The 18,906-nt window shown below is 53.8% G+C and overlaps 1 protein-coding gene across 3 annotated transcripts; it reads left to right on the top strand.

Moving 5' to 3' along the window:
* Window positions 1-219: 219 nt before the first annotated feature.
* Window positions 220-18,209, top strand: LOC133080612 (signal transducer and activator of transcription 5A). Of its 3 annotated transcripts, none has more exons than XM_061176606.1 (19): window positions 220-318; window positions 1,116-1,270; window positions 1,575-1,731; window positions 2,930-3,019; window positions 5,695-5,869; window positions 10,231-10,361; window positions 10,604-10,755; window positions 11,228-11,383; window positions 11,796-11,975; window positions 13,048-13,135; window positions 13,236-13,358; window positions 13,689-13,781; window positions 14,221-14,427; window positions 15,024-15,118; window positions 15,202-15,332; window positions 15,764-15,919; window positions 16,580-16,631; window positions 16,893-17,000; window positions 17,999-18,209. In XM_061176606.1, the coding sequence occupies exons 2-19, from the start codon at window positions 1,143-1,145 to the stop codon at window positions 18,159-18,161; spliced, it is 2,385 nt and encodes a 794-aa protein (XP_061032589.1). In that variant the 5' UTR covers window positions 220-318; window positions 1,116-1,142; the 3' UTR covers window positions 18,162-18,209. The 3 variants fall into 3 exon arrangements, with proteins under 3 accessions (XP_061032589.1, XP_061032591.1, XP_061032590.1); XM_061176607.1 differs by lacking the exon at window positions 220-318 and adding an exon at window positions 522-623; XM_061176608.1 differs by lacking the exons at window positions 16,580-16,631; window positions 16,893-17,000; window positions 17,999-18,209 and adding an exon at window positions 16,102-16,527.
* Window positions 18,210-18,906: the final 697 nt, after the last annotated feature.

Here is an 18,906-nt window from a genome sequence, read left to right as displayed (position 1 = left end):
CCGTCGGGGCAGCCCCTGTGCTCGGCGCCGCCCCGCCTCGCTGCATGGGGCCCGGCCGCGGCCGCCGCCGCCGTGCACTCGCCGGGGAGCCAGCCACCGAGGGCGGAGGCAGGGAGGGAGCGACCGAGGCTGGGAGGGGTGTTGGCGAGAGCTCGCGCGCTGTGTATGGTCTATCAGAGGCAGCTGACCTTTGAGGAGGAAATCGCTGCTCTCGGCTCCTTCCTGTAGTAACAGCCGCCGCCACCGCCTCCGCCGCCGCCAGGAGCCCGGGCCGGGAGCGAGCGTCAGCCCTGTAGCCGGACGGCTCTGCGCGACCAGGTGGGTGGCCCGGCCGCGCGTCCCCGGCGGCGCGCGCCCAGAAGGGGCCCCTGGCTGCTGCCCCGGCCCCCTCACCGCGGGACCCGGAGCCCGACGGCCGGAGGGGTGCAGGGGACGGTCCCCGGGACCGAGAGGGAGTTTCGGCGCAGCGCGCAGCGCGGACGAGAGACGAGGGACGCGGGACGCTGATGGAGGGAGGGGGCCGAGGGTGGACGCCATCCTCGCCGGCAGAGGACAGGGGGCGCTGTCGGATTGGACAGTGGGAGATCTCGGGGCACAGCTGGGGGGACGCAGCCCAAGAGAGGGTGAGTCTGTCTCCCCAGCTCTCTCTCCTTAACCCCAGCCACGTGCTTACGGTGACAGAGCCGTCCAGTGGGAACCGTCGGTGGCATTGCCCAAACTTTGGGCTGGAATATCCCCCGTTCCCAGAAATGGGGAGTCGCGGTTCGAAGCAGGGTGGGGGGATTCTTGCAGCCCTCCCCAGTGGGCCCGTGGGCCTCCGCCATCAAGTTTCTCTTTCAGTTTCTAGCTGTTCCCCCCCGGGGAAGCCCCGGTGGGGCGAGGGGAGAGGAAGAGGGGGAGGGCACCTGACTTTCGGGAGCACCTCCCCAAGCCTCAGCGGGTTCCTCACTGGAGGGAAGGGCGGCCTTCCCCTCCTCGCTTTTTCTCTTCCCGAACAGGAAAGCGTGTCTGTGGGAGGGGAGGGGCCGGGCCTGACCGCGGTCCAGGCATGGGTGGGCATGGCAGGGCCAGGGGCAGGCCCAGCCCTCGCCTCTAACAAGGAGGCTCCTCTTCAGCCCTCTGCTCGCGCTAGGTGAACGGACATGGCGGGCTGGATCCAGGCCCAACAGCTGCAGGGAGATGCGCTTCGCCAGATGCAGGTGCTGTACGGGCAGCACTTCCCCATCGAGGTCCGGCATTACTTAGCGCAGTGGATCGAGAGCCAGCCGTGGTAAGTGCTCCTGCCTGGTGCCATCCAGGCCCCTTGGCCTTTAGGTCTCCTCTTCGTGGTTTGGTGAGATTCTGGTCCTGTCTGTCCCGCTCTGTGCAGAAGGGGCGGTGTCCTTGGGACAAGGGGAACAGGGAAATGGGAGTCTGGGAGAGGAGAGGGAATGTTTCTAGACTCTGATGCCTGTGGAGCTGCCGGGAACAAGTCTTGTGGGCACGAGCCTTGGATTTCCACGTCCCTCTTGGTGCCTGACCTCCATGCCCAAGGAGGCGCCATAGTAGGCTTCTCTCTCCTGCCCTGCCCCAAGGGATGCCATCGACCTGGACAATCCCCAGGACCGACCCCAGGCCACCCAGCTCCTGGAGGGCCTGGTGCAGGAGCTGCAGAAGAAGGCAGAGCACCAAGTGGGGGAAGATGGGTTCTTACTGAAGATCAAGCTGGGGCACTACGCCACGCAGCTCCAGGTGGGTGTGATCTTGGGGCCTCGAGGCTCCAGGTGGGCATGAGCTCCAGGCCATGCAGCTCCAGGTGGGCGTGAGCTCCGGGGCATCTGCAGGGTGCAGTGTCCGCCTTCTCTTTCCAGCACCAGAACCCCTGGTTTTTTTCCTGGTTTGGCCACTGACTCACCGTATGACCCTGAGCTTATCGGCAACTTTTCTGTGCTTCAATTTCCCCCACCCCCTCTTTCTAAATCAGACCTGTCAGATTCCCCTTAGCATATTACAAAGCAAGAGGTGGGGCGTGTTTGTCCTCAAGAGAAGGGGGATGGGTGAAACTGCATTCTGGGCAGATCAAGCAGAAGGGATGGGGGTAGAGCAAGTCAAGATTCTGTTGTCAGAGAAAGGAATACTGACAGATTCTAGAAATGAGGCAATGAGGCAACCAGACATCCCTCTTGGGGCTCTTTTAAAGGCTTTTCAAAGAGCTGCTGAAGTGGCGTGCAAGAGGAGCGGAGTTGTCCTGGAGCCTTGAATTAAGGTTTTAGATGTAAGGTGTAGCTTCTCCTTCACCTGAGGATGCGGGGGGAAGGAATATAGGGGAGAGAGGAAGTTTTTGTGGCAGCAGGAAAGGGGTGAGGGTGGTAATCATAGTTGAGCATTTGTTGGAACTCACTTGAATTTTTAGAGAGCCCTTCTTAAATACAAGCAGCAGGGTGCCAGAAAAATAAAAAGTCCATCCCAGAAGAGGCAGGAAACATGAGAAACTTGGTGGGAAGAGGGAAGCAAAATAGGAACCCAGGGCCAGGACTATAGTGGAAGTACCTTGACCTTGGCATTAAATGCCCTGGGTCTTGAGTCATCTGCTCACTCACTTGTTTGCCTCTGGACAAGTACTTAATCTCTCTGAGCATCAGTTTTCTCATCTGTGAAATGAGGATAACAGTTTCTGCTTATGTCATAGGGTTTCTATGATGCACAAGTCAAAGGAGATGGCAGATTGGAAGTGCTTTGTAAACTGTTTCTAATGCACTGCAAACCAAATATGAAGCTCTGCGAGGGGAAATCAAGTCAAGGAGAGATAGAGGTTCTGGTGACAGTTCCTGAGGCTTCCCAGGGGAAGCTGAGGCAGGGGCTGGAGGAGAGGAAGGGGTGGGCGTGGCACTGCAATGGTCATGGTGGGAGCAGAGGATGGCCACTGGCAGCTGCTGTTGGATTCTTTCAGAACACGTATGACCGCTGTCCCATGGAATTGGTGCGCTGCATCCGCCATATTCTGTACAATGAACAAAGGCTGGTCCGAGAAGCCAACAATGTGAGTGTCCCATGGGTTTGGGGAGAGGTTATGGGAAGTCCTTCTACCTGCTTTTATATGTTTTATAAACACTGGCATGAGAAAGCACCAAAGAAATAAAAGACATGGGCAAGTGTGAGAGGCAGTATCACATGCAGGTGTAGACTGACACCCACACCCCACTCCCCGGCTTCAGTCCCTGGCTCTACTACTTACTAGCTGTGTGACTTGAGCAAGTTACTTAACGTCTCTGAGCCTCTGTTTTTTTCTTTTATAAATGAGGACAGTCATAGTATCTACCCTGTAGGGTTATTGTGAGATACTATGTGGGCAAAGGATAGACAAACACAAATGAAACAGAAAAGGAAGCCCTAAAAACACACATACACATCAGGAGATGCAATCTATGTCAGAGATGGCATTACAAATCACCAGGGAAAAGATTTGTCATTCAATAAATGGGGCTGGAGACAAAAGAAATATCCTCTGGTGTGGTCTATGAGGGGAAACAGAGCTGAGGTCTATGTCAGAAGAAGTAACCCGGCAAGCTCAGAGAAGCGAGGCCTAGCGAGGCAGAACAGGGACTCGTCCCCCATGTTCTGAAATCATAAAGGCATCAGACATTGCTTGGACAATGGTACAAATGGTATATTATCTGCAATAAAGCAAAATGAATTTCGTAAAAAGATATCCCATAGGTAAAGACCACAGACTAGTGCCTGGAGCGAAGTCATATTTATTATTTACTTGTGGTGGACACTGATTTCAAGAATTTGAGAGTTCATTCAGTAAACATTTATTGAGGTCTTGCTGTGCATCTGACACTGGACTAGGACGGGAAAAACAGATAAAGTCCTGGTCTCCACCTAAAGGGAATTCAGGCGATGATAGATTCTTTAGGTGTCAGCTGAGTGCTAAGCGGGCCTATTTGGAAAAAGGATCCGACTCAGACTGGAGCAGGCTGGCTGGTGGAGGGGAGGGTGTCCTGAGGAAAAGGATGGCCGAACTATAGTGGGGAAAGAGGGAGGAAGGAGGCAGGATGAGTTTTCTAGTCAAAAATAACAGCAGTATATGTGAGGGCAGGAAGGCATGAGCCACCTTATGACATTCGAAGAACTGTAAGTGTTCAGTGCTACTGGAGAGAAGGGAGCCAACTGGGCAGAAGCCAGGTCACAAAGGGTCAACTGGTACAACTCTTGACTTGGTGCAATTACAGAGCTATCTGTAAATGTACAAATGAGTTCGGCTCCAATTAAGAAATACATGCCTACGATGCAGGTGCTGTCATGGTTGGGGGGAAATAATCGTTCTCCCAGTCATCAAGCTGTTCCTCAACACCTCTGATGTCCTGGGCCTTGGGGATTTTGTGGTGCACAAGACAGACAAGGTCCTAGCCCTTAGGGAGTTCACATCCTAGTGCAGGGAGGCAGACAAGAAAGAACATGCAGGCTTCCCTGGTGGCGCAGTGGTTAAGAATCCGCCTGCCAATGCAGGGGACACGGGTTCGAGCCCTGGTCCGGGAAGATCCCACATGCCGCGGAGCAACTAAGCCCGTGTGCCACAAGTACTGAGCCTGCGCTCTAGAGCCCGTGCTCTGCAACAAGAGAAGCCACGACAGTGAGAAGCCCGCGCACCGCAAGGAAGAGTAGCCCCCGCTTGCCTCAACTAGAGAAAGCCCATGAGCAGCAACGAAGATCCAACACAGCCAAAAATAAAAACAAATTAATAAATAAATTTTAAGAAAGAAAGAAAGAACATGCAAGAACAAGACACCTTCAGTAAGGGAGGGCGTATTATAAATCGGCTCATCAGAGAGGGTCACTCTGAAAAGTGACAGTGGAAGTGCCAGCAGGAAGGTTTGGTGCCAGAATGTTCCAGGGTGATGGAACAACAAATACAAAGGCCCTGAGGCAGGAACACGCTTATGTATTCAGGAACAGAAAGTAGCTGGTGTGCTTGGGCAGCAGTGGCGCTGCGGGTAGGGTAGGCAGAGGCTATCGGCTAGGGCCGTGGAGGGTGTGGAAGGAGTTTGGATTTTATTCTGAGAGCAGGTCATTGGAAAGGCCCTAAAGACTTGGTTGAAGGAATAGGTCTGACCAGGTTAGTTAAATGGCTGGATCCACAAAGCCCTTGTGGATGCCTCCCCTGTCACTTCATTTGGGGTCTCCAGGATGCCACCTGTGAGCGGTTCACACTTTTCCCTCAGTCACAAGAAGGTCTCGAGCGAGGACACAGATGATGTGTGTTCACACAGCCTTGTCCCCCACTGTGTCCCCAGCACCTAGCACAGGTGGCATCGTGGCATCGGGTCAGCGAATGACTACGAAATGAGGGGTCATCATCATTAGTAGGAAAACCCAGGTAACTCCTGGGACATGTTGAGTTCTAGTCTCTCCAGAGAGAACTCAGATGGACCCTGTGTGGGATACTCTGGTGGAGGTTAGAACTGCAATAGAAGTTTCTTCCATGCTTTATGAAGATGCCATAGTCTGCCAGGTCACCTGTTTCTCTTCCTTTACCCTCTCCACCCCCGTTCTGGCAAATGACTCTCCTTCTGACTCAAAGTACCCTTCCTTCTTATTCTAGATCTGGCATTTGGGGTCTGTAGTATTGGCGTTCCCCAGGGCCTGAGGTTTTCTCCCATCCTCACTGCCCAACTTAACTGCTGCCCACACTCTCCCCTGATATGTCTCCAGGGTAGTTCTTCTTCTGGGATCCTGGTTGATGCCATGTCCCAGAAACACCTTCAGATCAACCAGACACTTGAGGAGCTGCGACTGGTCACACAGGACACAGAGAATGAGCTGAAGAAGCTGCAGCAGACTCAAGAGTACTTCATCATCCAATATCAAGAGAGCCTGAGGATCCAGGGTGAGGCTGATGTAGGAGGGCAGCGTGTATCTGGAGGACGGGAGTGAGACCACTTTGTGAACTCCTGCAGGGTTGGGGCTAGATCCACATCTGTCTCCCCAGAACCTTACCCAAAGCTTGGGAGGAGTAACGCTCCCAGTGATGGAGCCCCTGCTATGGGCCAGGCTCCAGGCTAAACCCTTTGCATGCATTATTCACTACAACCTTTACAACAGCCCTAAAAAATAGGTAGTTGTATTATTCCTGTTTTGCAGATGATAAAACTGATGTTCAAAGAGAACACGTAATTTGGCCTGGGTTTCTTTTTTTTTCTTTAAATTTATTTATTTTATTTATTTATTTTTGGCTGCATTGGGTCTTCGCTGCTGTGCGCGGGCTTTCCTCTAGTTGCAGAGAGCGGGGGCTACTCTTCGTTGTGGTGCGCGGGCTTCTCATTGCAGTGGCTTCTCTTGTTGTGGAGCACGGGCTCTAGGTGCACAGGCTTCAGTAGTTGTGGCACACAGGCTCAGTAGTTGTGGCTCACGGGCTCTAGAGCGCAAGCTCAGTAGTTGTGGCGCGTGGGCTTAGTTGCTCCGCGGCATGTGGGATCTTCCCGGACCAGGGCTCGAACCTGTGTCCCCCGCATTGGCAGGCGGATTCTTAACCACTGCGCCACCAGGGAAGCCCTGGCCTGGGTTTCTTGCAAGTTGCAGAACTGGATCTTAACTAGAGATATGTCATAAAATCACTATTATTTAACCAATATTCAGTGAATATCTCAATGAATGAATGAATATGGACAAAGTGTTCCCCAGTCAAAGGGAGGACTTAGGTTGAGAGTCCCCTGGTTGAACCAGGCTGGGGAGAGGTGGAACTCCAGGAATGCCCCTTTTTGAGCCTAATAGGAGGTAAAGATGGGAGGAGGAGGTGACAGTGGAAAATTCTCCTGTCTCCTAGGTCTATAATTTGCTAGTGGCTGCTATGGTAAGGGTGTAGGGAAAGAAAAATTAACTCAGAAGAACTTCACCCCAGGTACACTTTTAAGAGTCTTGAAATGTGGCTCATCTTCCTTCACTTCAAATTGACCCCAGAGCTGTACCACCCCATCCTAGTGAGAACAAGAAGTATCAAACTCCCTTTTCCTTTGCTCTTCTATTTCTGGTGTCTTAAGGTAGAACCTTAGGTCATTGATTTTAGACCTTTTTTCTTTTCTAATGTATATATTCAGAGCTATCAATTTCCTTCTCATCAGTGCTTTAGCTGCATCTCATCATTTTGGATATGCTGTATACTCATTATCATTCAATTTGAAATATTATCTAATTTCTCTTCTGATTAATTATTTTACCCATATACTATTTAGAAGTATATTGTTTAATTTCCAAATATTTTGTGTTTTTCTAGATGTCATATCATTATTGATTTCATTTTCATTTCATTGTTGAATTCCACTGTTGTCAGAGAACATACTCTATATGATCTCTTCTTGTAAATTTATTGTTCTATGCCCCAGCATATGCTCTATGTTGGTGAATGTATTTTGTGGACTTGAATGTATGTTCTGAAGTTGTTTTATTTTAAAATAGCAATAATAAATTCAATAATGTTAACATATATAACATAATATATAATGTTAACGTAATAAAGTTAAAAAAACCCACACCAAATTTAGTGAGTAGAGTGGCATTGCTTTACATTCTTACAAATCTCTTTAATGTTAGGCTTAATAGGAGATAGCTGGAGCTGGATTTCAATCTGTTGTAACATCACATATCTTGTAACCTCTAGAAAACTCTGCTGTATGCTTATAAGTGAATAAGAGAAAAAAAGGTAAATAAGGTCCTATGACTTTATGAAAATAGTTCTGGCTTGGTGGACCTCCTATAAGGGTCTTAGGAACCCTTCAGGGATCCCTGGTTCACACCTTGAGAATCAGTGATGTATCTTTATTGATTTTTTTGCCTAATTGTTCTATCAGATGCTGAAAGAGAGGTATCAAAATCTCCTATAGTATTGTGTAATTTTCCAATTATTTATGTAAATATTTCTTTTATGTATTTTTGAAGCTTTGTTATTAGATGCATATACATTTAGAATTATTATGTCATTCTGATTGATTGACACCTTAATACTTACGGAATATCTTTCTTGATCTCTGGTAACACTCTTTGCCTTGAAGTCTACTTTATCAGATATTAGTATTACTCCTCCAGCCTTCTTATTCTATTTTTAAATAGAAACATATTTTTATCCATGCTTTTTAAAATTTGAAATGTAGACAGCATATAGTTGAGTCCAGCTTTTTTATTTCTTCTGACAATCTTTGCTTTTAATTAAGGTGTTTAGTCCATTAATATTTAATGTAATAGAAATTGAGGTCCACATGTTAATATTTATTTTGTTTTGTCCCTTTTCAGTATTTGTTCCTCTGTTCTTCCTTTTAATTGTTTAAATTTTTTAAGATTCTGATTCTATTTTAATTTAACTATTTAAGCTTTCCTCCTACCTTGCCCTGTCAGTGTTTTCTGTACCCTGAGACTAGCACATTGCCTGAATCATAGCAGGCGTTGAGTAAATGTTGGGGGGATAATTCTAGCAGCTCTTCTTCAGATCTGAATCCATCCCAGACTGACCCGAAAGAAAGGAAGGCCCTCCTGCTAGATTAGGGAACAGAACATTTCAGGCTATTATTTCTACCCAAGGCCGTTGACTGGTTGACAGTATTGATGATCCTATTCTGGGGTTTTCTGTTTCCTATTTGTGGGGTTGGGTTTCCATCCTGGTTTGGGTTTGTCCCCATCGTGCACTGTCAGTTCAGTCTCATTTATCAAGTGCACCCATCAGAAACACAGACTACTGATCTGTCTGTGCAAGGGAAGCCTCAGCTCCCTCCAGTGGAGCAGACAGTTGCCTCAAGTCTCCTGGCATCCTTCCCAGAAGCTTCTCCAATTTGCCAGGAGAGAGCTAAGTGGGTCACTTGCATAAGGAGGCTGGGCCTGGCATTGGGATCCCCGCCACCTCCCTGTGGGTGGCAGGATTCCGAGGTGGCTCTCCAGATTATTCTGCTATGTTCCTTACCTGCTCAGTCCCCCGCAATCATGTTAAAGCCATATTTCTAAGTTCTCTTCTAGTTCTGGGCTTTCCTGGCTGTCTAGGGTTGCTTTAGTGTGTCCTTAGTTGCTTTTGTGCGTCCATAGGGCAGGGCCTCGGTCAGTGTGGCATGGCCCTCAGAGGCCTGCCAGGAACTTGACCAAGACCTGCTGACTGACGCTTCTTGACTCAGCCCCAGTAAGGACCGTGGGACGTTCCAAAAGCCTATTGGTGGGGGTAGGAATGCCAGCATCTAGGATGGTGATTGCCTGTGGAGGGAGGAATGGGGATGCCGGCAGGGGAGGGTGTACAGGTGCTTATCTTTCTTAAGCTGGCTTCTTGATACACAGGTGTTCCTTGTATCATCCTTTCTATCAATACTTGCCTAGGTCTTAAGTATTATATAACAGATTTTTTGAAAAGGACGTCAGTGAGGCCTCGTTACCTTATTCCTGCCATCGATGAGATGCCTGACAGCTGGTGTGGAGAGAAGCTGCCTCCCTCTCTTGAGAGAATCTTGCTGCTTTCGTGTCCCCATTGGCCCTGGACACTCTCTCTCTCTCCCTCTTCCAGTTGGTCTGCTGAGCTCACAGTGACCCAACCTGGACAAACACGTTAGGCCCCTTGAGCCCCTGGAGAAACACCCCCTTCCCCGAGGAGAGGCTGCTGCGCTCAGCCCCACGGAGCAGGGCCTTCCTGATGAGGCTTTGTCCTGTGAGGTTGGGGCTGAGAGCTGCTCCATCAGCCTTTAATCCTGTCCTGTAACCCATTAACCATGAGGACTGACTCACCTGGAGCTGATGGTGCCAGGCAGCTTCCTGAGTATTTTCTGTATCGTTGCTTATTTAACGTCACAGCAGCCACTGAGGCAGGTGCCGTGATTCTCCCATTTTACACCTGGGGAAGCTGAGGCATAGGAGAGTGAGGTGATTTGCCCGAGTTCACCCACCTTTTAAACGGCGAGGACACACTTCAGACCAGGCAGGGTGGCTCTAAGCCGGACCCCGCGTGGGGAGAGGAGGGCTGGGTGGGCAGGGAGGCCATGGGCTGGCTCCTCCTCAGCTGTACCCCAAGCTTCCGTTTCCCCACTCCCCAAGGGGAGCTCAGAGTCGGGGGGCCAGGGGACGGAGCCCACTCATCTTTGGGCGCCATGGCTGTGGAACCCTGACTGGCCACTTGTCAGCTGTGTCCCCTCCAGGGTTTTGCCTCCAGAACAGGTGAGTGCAGTTCTGCCGGGCTCCCTGCTGGACCCGGGGAGGTCATGGTCGTGGGTGTCCTGTCCCCTCCTCCAGCTCAGTTTTCCCAGCTGGCCCAGCTGAACCCCCAGGAGCGTCTGAGCCGGGAGACGGCCCTCCAGCAGAAGCAGGTGTCCCTGGAGGCCTGGCTGCAGCGCGAGGCCCAGACGCTGCAGCAGTACCGCGTGGTGAGTGGGCTCTGCGTCCCTCCCCTCCCGGGCGTGGAGGTGACACCCCGAGCCGAGCCGTCCCGGGGACCTGAGCGAGGGAGAGAGCCAGGAGGAGCGCGGGACCCAGCAGAGCAGGAGGCCAGAGCCTTCCTCCCTGTGTGGGCACGCAGGGCAGAGCGGGTCGGCAAGGGGAGAGGAGAGGCCCTGCGGGGCTGTTCTGAGAGCCCCGAAGGGCCGCTCACCCGCCGCCCGCCCCTCAGGAGCTGGCCGAGAAGCACCAGAAGACCCTGCAGCTGCTGCGGAAGCAGCAGACCATCATTCTGGATGACGAGCTGATCCAGTGGAAGCGGCGGCAGCAGCTGGCGGGGAACGGAGGGCCCCCCGAGGGCAGCCTGGACGTGCTGCAATCCTGGTAATGGGCGTGGGGGGCCGGGCGGGGGCGGCAGGGGCTCAGCGTGGTGCCACCGGCTGCTGCTCTGCTCCTGTGTTTGCGTGAACAGCTGGCTCCCTCTGTCGGGACACATGTCTTATTTCACCAGTGGTCTGGTTCCTGATGCAGACTTTGGTGCCCCCGTCCTGTGCCACCTCCCCCGGGAGGGGCGTCCCTGGGTGAGGGAGTGGGGTGGGGCCAGGTGTGCAGAGTGACGCTCAGGCTGGTTGGACCCAAGTCAGGGTCGCTCCTCCTGTGTGTTTCTTTGTGTTTCTGGAAGGCAGGGCAGCTGTGCTCTGCTCAGTGGACAGGCCAGGCGGCTAAGGCGCCGAGCCTTCCTGGGGGTGGAGCTGGGTCTGGGCCTTCTCCCCAGCCTGGGAGCCTTCTGGCTTCTGGCCTGGAGGAAGGGGGTGAAGGCTTTGTCCTTCCCTTTGGCCTCGGGGCTCCTGTGCAGGTGTGAGAAGTTGGCGGAGATCATCTGGCAGAACCGGCAGCAGATCCGCAGAGCTGAGCACCTCTGCCAGCAGCTGCCCATCCCCGGCCCCGTGGAGGAGATGCTGGCTGAGGTCAACGCCACCATCACAGACATCATCTCAGCCCTGGTGACCAGGTGATTGCTGCCTCTTGGCCACGCCCAGGCCCCATCCGGTTGGCCTGGGTCGCGGGCAGCAGGGTCTTTACAGAGGGAGCTCTGGCTTCAGCCCTTCCGTCTCTGCCTCACACCCTCATCCCATCCCCCTCTGTCGCCTGTTGCTGTGGCCTCTTGCTGTTGACCTTGCCCAGTCTCTCTCGTGGACACTACATGGGCTTGTTCCCTGCAGCCCGTTTCAGCTGTTGAGTTCATCTCACTGCCTCCCCTCCTGCCAGCTCCTCCGACTCGCAGTGGCCCCCCAGGGCCCGGGGGCTGTGCCACAAGCCCTTCCTTCGCCTGCTGTGCCCCGCGCAAGGCGGTCTCCCCACGCGGAGGGAGGGACCGGAGCACTGTCCCCTGAGGCATCACCTGGTCACTTGTGTCCCCGCAGCACGTTCATCATCGAGAAGCAGCCCCCTCAGGTCCTGAAGACTCAGACCAAGTTCGCAGCCACCGTGCGCCTGCTGGTGGGTGGGAAGCTGAACGTGCACATGAACCCCCCCCAGGTGAAGGCCACCATCATCAGTGAGCAGCAGGCCAAGTCGCTGCTCAAGAACGAGAACACCCGCAAGTACGTTGCCCTGCTCCCATCTGCCCCTCCCTCAGCTCAGCCTCTATTCTACAGCAGGCATCCTGGGTGATGGGGACAGCATAGCCTCCCTCCCTGAAACCCTTTGTCCTGCATTGCGATGTGGTCCCATTGTCGCTCCAGTTCACTCTGTCTGTCCTGGCGTACACTTCGCACGCATAGTAAATTAACAAGGATTTCGCTGCTGGGTGTCCCAGGACGTGTGCTGAGCACTGAGACACAGCTGTGATCCACACAGAACTTGGCTCTGTCCCCGCCCAACCTCGAGACAGAAAATTAAAATAAAGCAGTATCACAGCGCCTGCAGTACATGAGTAGACAAGGAGGGCCTTTCTGAAGATATGTTTGAGTGGAGACCTGAATGAGAAGGTCAGGAGTGTTTGGGGAGATAGGAAGGGCAAGTACAGAAGTCCCGAGGCAGGCACTGAGCATACGTGTTCAGCGAACAGACAAGGCAGTGGGCTCGCTTGTCCTCAGTGAGGCCAGGGAGGTGGGCAGGGGTTGATCTCGGGAATCTTTGTAGGCTGTGGTCATGATTTTTATCTCAAGTATGCTAGAAACTGCCGAAGGCGCCCGCATCAATCTTAAATTTATTTATTTATTTATTTATTTATTTATTGGCTGCGTTGGGTCTTTGTTGCTGCCCGCAGGCTTTCTCTAGTCGCGGCGAGTGGGGGCTACTCTTCGCTGTGGTGCGCGGGCCTCTCATTGCGGTGGCTTCTCTTTGCTGCGGAACACAGGCTCTAGGCACGTGGGCTTCAGTAGTCGTGGCACGCGGGCTCAGTAGTTGTGGCTCACGGGCTCAGTAGTCCCCACATCAATCTTGATACCCAAGGAATTTTAATGATAGAGACGCAGGCCCCACCCTTGGAGACTTTGCTCAGGTGCTGTCAGGTTGATGAGAAAGTGAGCCCAGGGACACTCAGAGAAATGCTCTTAGGGGAGGGGCAGGGGCTGCTGGCAGGGCTTTCTGGAGAAGTCTGGGCCCAGGGTGCAGACAGGATGGTGCTCCTGGCCTGGGCCCAGTGGAGATGGGTTCCCCTCTGCTTCGCAGTGAGTGCAGCGGAGAGATCTTGAACAACTGTTGTGTGATGGAGTATCACCAGGCCACAGGCACCCTCAGCGCCCACTTCAGGAACATGGTGAGGACAGGGCCCCGCCCATGGAGGGAGGCCCGCCCAGAGCCGAGTCCTCGTAACCAGCGGCTTTCTCCTCGTTCCCCTCTGACCTCCTGCCCTGCAGTCGCTAAAGAGGATCAAGCGCGCTGACCGGCGAGGCGCAGAGTCCGTGACGGAGGAGAAGTTCACGGTCCTGTTTGAGTCTCAGTTCAGTGTTGGCAGCAATGAGCTTGTGTTCCAGGTGAAGGTGAGACCTGGCTCCCCCGTCCCCTGCAGGCTGCCTGGCTGGCTTGGGAAAGCCAGAGACTTGAATCCTCACACAGGCTCAGTCCAGTTACCCCGTGATGGTCTCAGAAAACCTAATTTCACTCTGCTGGTGCCCATTTGCGAGGTTATAATCTGGCACCAGCCCGCAGAATTTAGGCAATGGGCCAAGAAGAAATATGTTGTGTTTTTTGTTTGTTTTTTGTTTTGTTTTGCTGGGAGGGCTTGAGGAATGAGGGTTGGGAGTCTCCCCCAAGAGGAGGGCAAGACGGTGGTCATATGCCCTCACCCCTCATTCCCTGGATTCCCGTAGACTCTGTCCCTTCCTGTGGTTGTCATCGTTCACGGCAGCCAGGACCACAATGCTACTGCCACCGTGCTGTGGGACAATGCCTTTGCTGAGCCGGTGAGTCCCCATGAGACCCTCACCTCGGCCCCTCGGAGTTTCCCAGGGTCAGCCCCAACCCCAGGGCCCCTGCTAAGTGGTCTTCCCCAACCCTAGGGCCAGACCAGAGGTCAGGGGGCAGCTGGTGTGAACACCCTGCCCTCGGCATGTCCTAGGCTCTGTCTGGGCTCCGGGTCACAGGACTGGGGTCTCCTAGGTCTGTGAGCATGGTCTTGGGGCTCTGGTCCCTGATCTCTCTCCCCAGGGTCCTGGTCTGGGTCTCCATCCCTGTATGCCCACCCCTCTGCCCCTGCCCCCAGCCTTTCTTTTCCTTGCATTTTTGTCTCCTTTTCTGGATCTTTCTCAGTCCCCTCTATCTCTTGGTATCTGTATCTGTGTGTGTGTAAATATCTCCTACTCCCTCAATCTGCCTTTTTTTCCTTTCTTCTCTCCCCACCAGGGCAGGGTGCCGTTTGCAGTGCCTGACAAAGTCCTGTGGCCACAGCTGTGCGAGGCGCTCAACATGAAATTCAAGGCCGAAGTGCAGAGCAACCGGGGCCTGACCAAGGAGAACCTCGTGTTCCTGGCGCAGAAGCTGTTCAACAGCAGTAGCAGCCACCTCGAGGACTACCACGGCATGTCCGTGTCCTGGTCCCAGTTCAATAGGGTGAGGGACACCGCCCGCTGCCTGCCTGGGACCACCCTGCCACCCTTCCCCCACCTCACACACAGGTTACTGCCCCTGGTCAGTGGCCCCCCTCTACCGCCATCCCCCCTCTTCTACAACCAGGAGAGACAGGGGCTAGTACCCCAAGGAATGCAGGCAGCCGTGAGAGCCGAAGCAGGACGATGGAAGGAACCCGGAGCTGGGAGTCAGGGTCCCTGGGTTCTAGTCTTCGATGTGTTAACAAATTTGCCAGGCCCCTTCCCTCCTCTGTGCTGCGCTTTTCCCATCTGTAAAGCGAAGGGGTTGGGCAGGAATGACTTTGGAGGTCTCATCCAGCTTGGACAGTTCTTTGCACCTCCACCCCCCACCCCGTGGGATTGTCCCGGACCCCTGTGTCTGCGAGGCAAGAGGCGAGTGTACTCTCTGGTTCCCTAGGATATGAGCAGGGGCTGTGGCAGTTTGCTGGAGTGTGGGGCAAGTCGGATGAGGAACTGGGAGAAGGTCTGGGTGAGGACAAGAGGGCACTGAGTGTTCCCTGAACCACCCGTGACGACGGGGGCACAAGCCCTGACTTGGGGTTTCCTGGGGGCTCTCAGGAGAACTTGCCAGGCTGGAACTACACCTTCTGGCAGTGGTTCGATGGGGTCATGGAGGTGCTGAAGAAACATCACAAGCCCCATTGGAATGACGGGTGAGGAATGGGGTCTGGGAGGTCATGGGCTCAGGGGACAGTGGCTGCTGCCAGCAGTGACACTGTATGCTTGATGCACCCAGGGCCATCCTAGGTTTTGTGAATAAGCAACAGGCCCATGACCTGCTCATCAACAAGCCCGACGGGACCTTCTTGTTGCGCTTTAGCGACTCAGAAATAGGGGGCATCACCATTGCCTGGAAGTTTGACTCTCGTGAGTTCCCTACGTGCCCACTCTCTAGCCCCAGTGGCCCTGTCTTCCATTTCCTTGTTCCCTATTCTCCATCAGGCCTGCATCCTTAGAAGGTATCCGGTGGGAAAGATGGGAACTGAGCTTGGAGGGTGGGAGGAGTGTTGCTCAGAAGCACATTCCCTCTCTGTTGTTTTCCACTTGGGAGAACCTAAAATCATCGGCCTCCTGGACTCCAGAACTGCCGGACGAGTCCTTCTCTGCCCTGACCCAGCCTTGTTGGTATCTGCTCGCCCGTGGTCGTTTCCTTGCCCTATGCCGAGAAGCACAGGGGTGGGGCTGCAGTGCAGGCTAGTAAAAGCCCTGATGTCTCTGCAAGCCTGCCCCGAAGCCCCACAGCTCTGATCCTCCTCCTGAGGGCGGTGGGTTGTGGAATGAGCTTGGCCTTTTCACAGCTGACCGTAACCTGTGGAATCTGAAGCCGTTTACCACGCGGGATTTCTCCATCCGGTCCCTGGCCGACCGGCTGGGGGACCTGAGCTATCTCATCTACGTGTTTCCCGACCGGCCCAAGGATGAGGTCTTCTCCAAGTACTATACTCCTGTGCTCGGTGCGTCCTGCCCAGATACTCCCGGGGCTAGGCAGTGGGGACGCCCCAAGAAGAGCCGAGGGGCCGTTTCCCCTGTGGGTGTTTGTCCGTGGGATGGTGCAAGGCACGTGGAGAGGATTTCAGGGCTCACAACTGAAGAAAGGGAAAGCAAAACCTCTGACCCAGCTTTCTTCCCTGCAAAGCAAAACACTGAGTGGGACTCACTTCTGTGCCCTTGGAGGAAGAGGCTGCAGTGCTGGGGGAGGAGCCATAATGCAAACCCACAGATAATGCACGACTCCCATCTTGATCAGCTGCCCTCACCACTCTCCACCCTCAAACCTACCCTCAAGTTGAGTGTAGGAAGCAAAATGACAGGTTTTTCCTCTTCAACCTGTCCCCAGTCCATTGGTTGGGTTGGTTCCTTGGTGTTGATTCTGTTTCCTTGGCAGGGGTGTGGGTGAGGAGAGAGAGAGCAAACAGGCCAGAAAAGGAAGCAGGAGAAGGGATGAGACTGAAGCCAGGGCCTGGGTGGTGTTTATTGGGAGTCTGTGGGAAATTTCATCCCTGCTGAGGCCCCATGGCAATGTGGGGGGAGGCAGACTGCATAGGTGGGTTTCCACTCCCCTGGGAGCTCCCAGAGACTTCGGTTCTCATCACCGTTCCCCCTGCCCTCGGCAGCTAAAGCAGTGGACGGATACGTGAAACCACAGATCAAGCAAGTGGTCCCTGAGTAAGTGTCCCGGGTCCAGCTCTGGTCTCCTGCTGCCTCTCTTCTCCTCTCACCCCCTGACCTGGCTCTCCTCACCCCTCACCACCGCCCCTCCTGGGGAGGGAACTGGGCTTGGTCACCAGGGCGTCGGTACCCAGGGCCCCGCTCCTGCGGCCAGAGCCCCAGGCTCAGCGGGCACTCTGTCCTTCCGCACCTGAAAAAGACGCGAAGATGGCCTGTGAGCCCCTCCCCGCTAAGGCTGTGCTCTGCTTCCTCTCGCAGGTTTGTGAGCGCCTCTGCGGACTCTGCCGGGGGCAGCGCCACCTACATGGACCAGGCCCCCTCCCCAGCCGTGTGCCCCCAGGCTCATTATAACATGTACCCACAGAAGTAGGTTGTGTTCTCATGGGGCTCCATGGGGAGGAACTGGGCACTTGGCCTCAGGCTGGGCACCCGGAGGGCTGGTGGGCAAGGAATCCAGAGCTCCTCTAGGTCTGAGACCACCCAGGCCAGGCCGGGCTCTGGCACATGCCCAGGTGCAGGGTGGGTGAGATCAGCCAATGAAAAGCAGAGAGCATTTTGAAACTACACGTAGCAGTGTCCTTGCTCTGGTGCTGACTAGCTGTGTGACCTTGGGGAAATTATTGAGCCTCTCTGATGCTCAGTCTCCTCATCTGTAAAATGGAGGCAAAAAGACCTACCACGTGGGACTGGGGTCAGGATTAAGTGAGAGAGTGCAGGTAGAGCATTTAGCACAGATGAGACTTATAAGGGCTTGATACAGGGTGGCTATGGATGGGGTAGTTGTTCTTAGGAGTTGTGGGGGAACAGGGTATCAATTGCTCCTCTCTGGAGTTCCCAGAGAAGAGAATTAATTCTCTTTCGAGCTGTGGGTGGCCTGCTGCTGTGGGACGACCACAGGCTTGGGAGTCACAAAGACCGGAATTCCAATCCTGACTCCACCTGCCAACCAGGTGGACCTGAACAAATTTCCTAACATGATTGAGTCTCAGTTTCCTCCTCTATAAAGTAGAGTAAATACCTGCCTTATGGGTGGCTGTGAGGATGAGTGTAACGTGGTTGAAAGGCCCAGGCCTTCATAGGTGCTCAGTGAATGGTGCCCGGGGTTTCATGGGCAGCTCATTCACCCAACTACCTCATTCCCCTGAGATCACTCGATGAGGTTGTGAGCGATGACACTAGAACTGGGGTGTCTCCCAACAAGCCAGTGACTGACTTATTCAACTTGGGGTGTGGGAGTCTAGCCAGAGCGGGTCCTGCTCCCATGAGACTCTGGTCTGAGTGGGGAGCAGGCTGGAAGCTGTCCCCCAGGAGCCTGGGGCTGTGAGGCATGCCAGCTCCCTCTGACGTCCCTCTCTCTCTACCAGCCCTGACCCCGTCCTCGACCAGGATGGAGAATTCGACCTGGATGAGACCATGGATGTGGCCCGGCACGTGGAGGAACTCTTACGCCGCCCTATGGACAGTCTGGACCCCCGCCTCTCCCCGCCTACTGGTCTCTTCACCTCTGCCAGAGGCTCGCTCTCGTGAATGTTTGTTTGAACCCTGCACTTCTCTTTGGGAACGTGCAGGGTTCATATTCGTTGTGATTTTGTTTCTGTATCGCTGTGCATATTGATGCCTTTGCAGGCAGCACGTGTCCACACGCATATGCGCACGTTTGTGTACGAGGTGTGCCTGCCTCGCCTTTGCAGTCCTAGGTATGTGGCTGCCTTTTTCTTCAGATGGAGGCATTCCAAGAGCCCACTGGGTCTGTCTCTTGTGGAAGAGACTGAGCTGCTTCTGTAGTTGCAGGTACGCCAGGCAGGCAAACCTATTCCTGCCAGAGCCTTTGTCTGCTCAGTAGCTATTTGAATGGAATTATTCAAGAAGGGAAAGGAGACAGGTAATGTCTCTAAGCTCAAGTTTTACTCCTGAGTTAGATGCTTTGCCTCCCAAGTGTGTGTGTGTGCATATATATACGTGCATCTGCTCTCGTACAGAGCAACGTACATGTTGGTCTCTTGGTTCTTCCCCTCAGGATGGAGGTTGGAAGAACCAAGAGACCAGTTTTGAGTGATATTTTATACTTTATCTAATGACTATGGACTCCAGGCTTTTTGTGAACTGAGAGCTTATCTAGGCCATCCGCGGTCATGTCCCTAACACGGCAGAAATGGGTCTTTTGCATCGGGCCTGTCAGAGCTGCTCTGAGGATGGAGTTTCTTGGCCTCTTGGTCCCCAGCCAGGGGGCTCCAGCTTCAAGTGTATAATGCTGCTGCCCACATTCCTGCTC

This window comes from Eubalaena glacialis, chromosome 19 (assembly GCF_028564815.1).
Source record: "Eubalaena glacialis isolate mEubGla1 chromosome 19, mEubGla1.1.hap2.+ XY, whole genome shotgun sequence".
NCBI lineage: Eukaryota > Metazoa > Chordata > Mammalia > Artiodactyla > Balaenidae > Eubalaena > Eubalaena glacialis.
This window is presented reverse-complemented; position numbering and strand designations above follow the sequence as displayed.

What these genes read in the sequence shown, in the direction of transcription:
- LOC133080612 (XM_061176606.1), top strand. Translation starts at nt 1,143, where the DNA reads ATGGCGGGCTGGATCCAGGCCCAACAGCTGCAGGGAGATGCGCTTCGC. An exon ending in CGCTGCAGCAGTACCGCGTG is followed by an intron (nt 10,362 to 10,603) that starts GTGAGTGGGCTC and finishes CCCGCCCCTCAG; the next exon opens with GAGCTGGCCGAGAAGCACCA. An exon ending in AAGAACGAGAACACCCGCAA is followed by an intron (nt 11,976 to 13,047) that starts GTACGTTGCCCT and finishes TCTGCTTCGCAG; the next exon opens with TGAGTGCAGCGGAGAGATCT.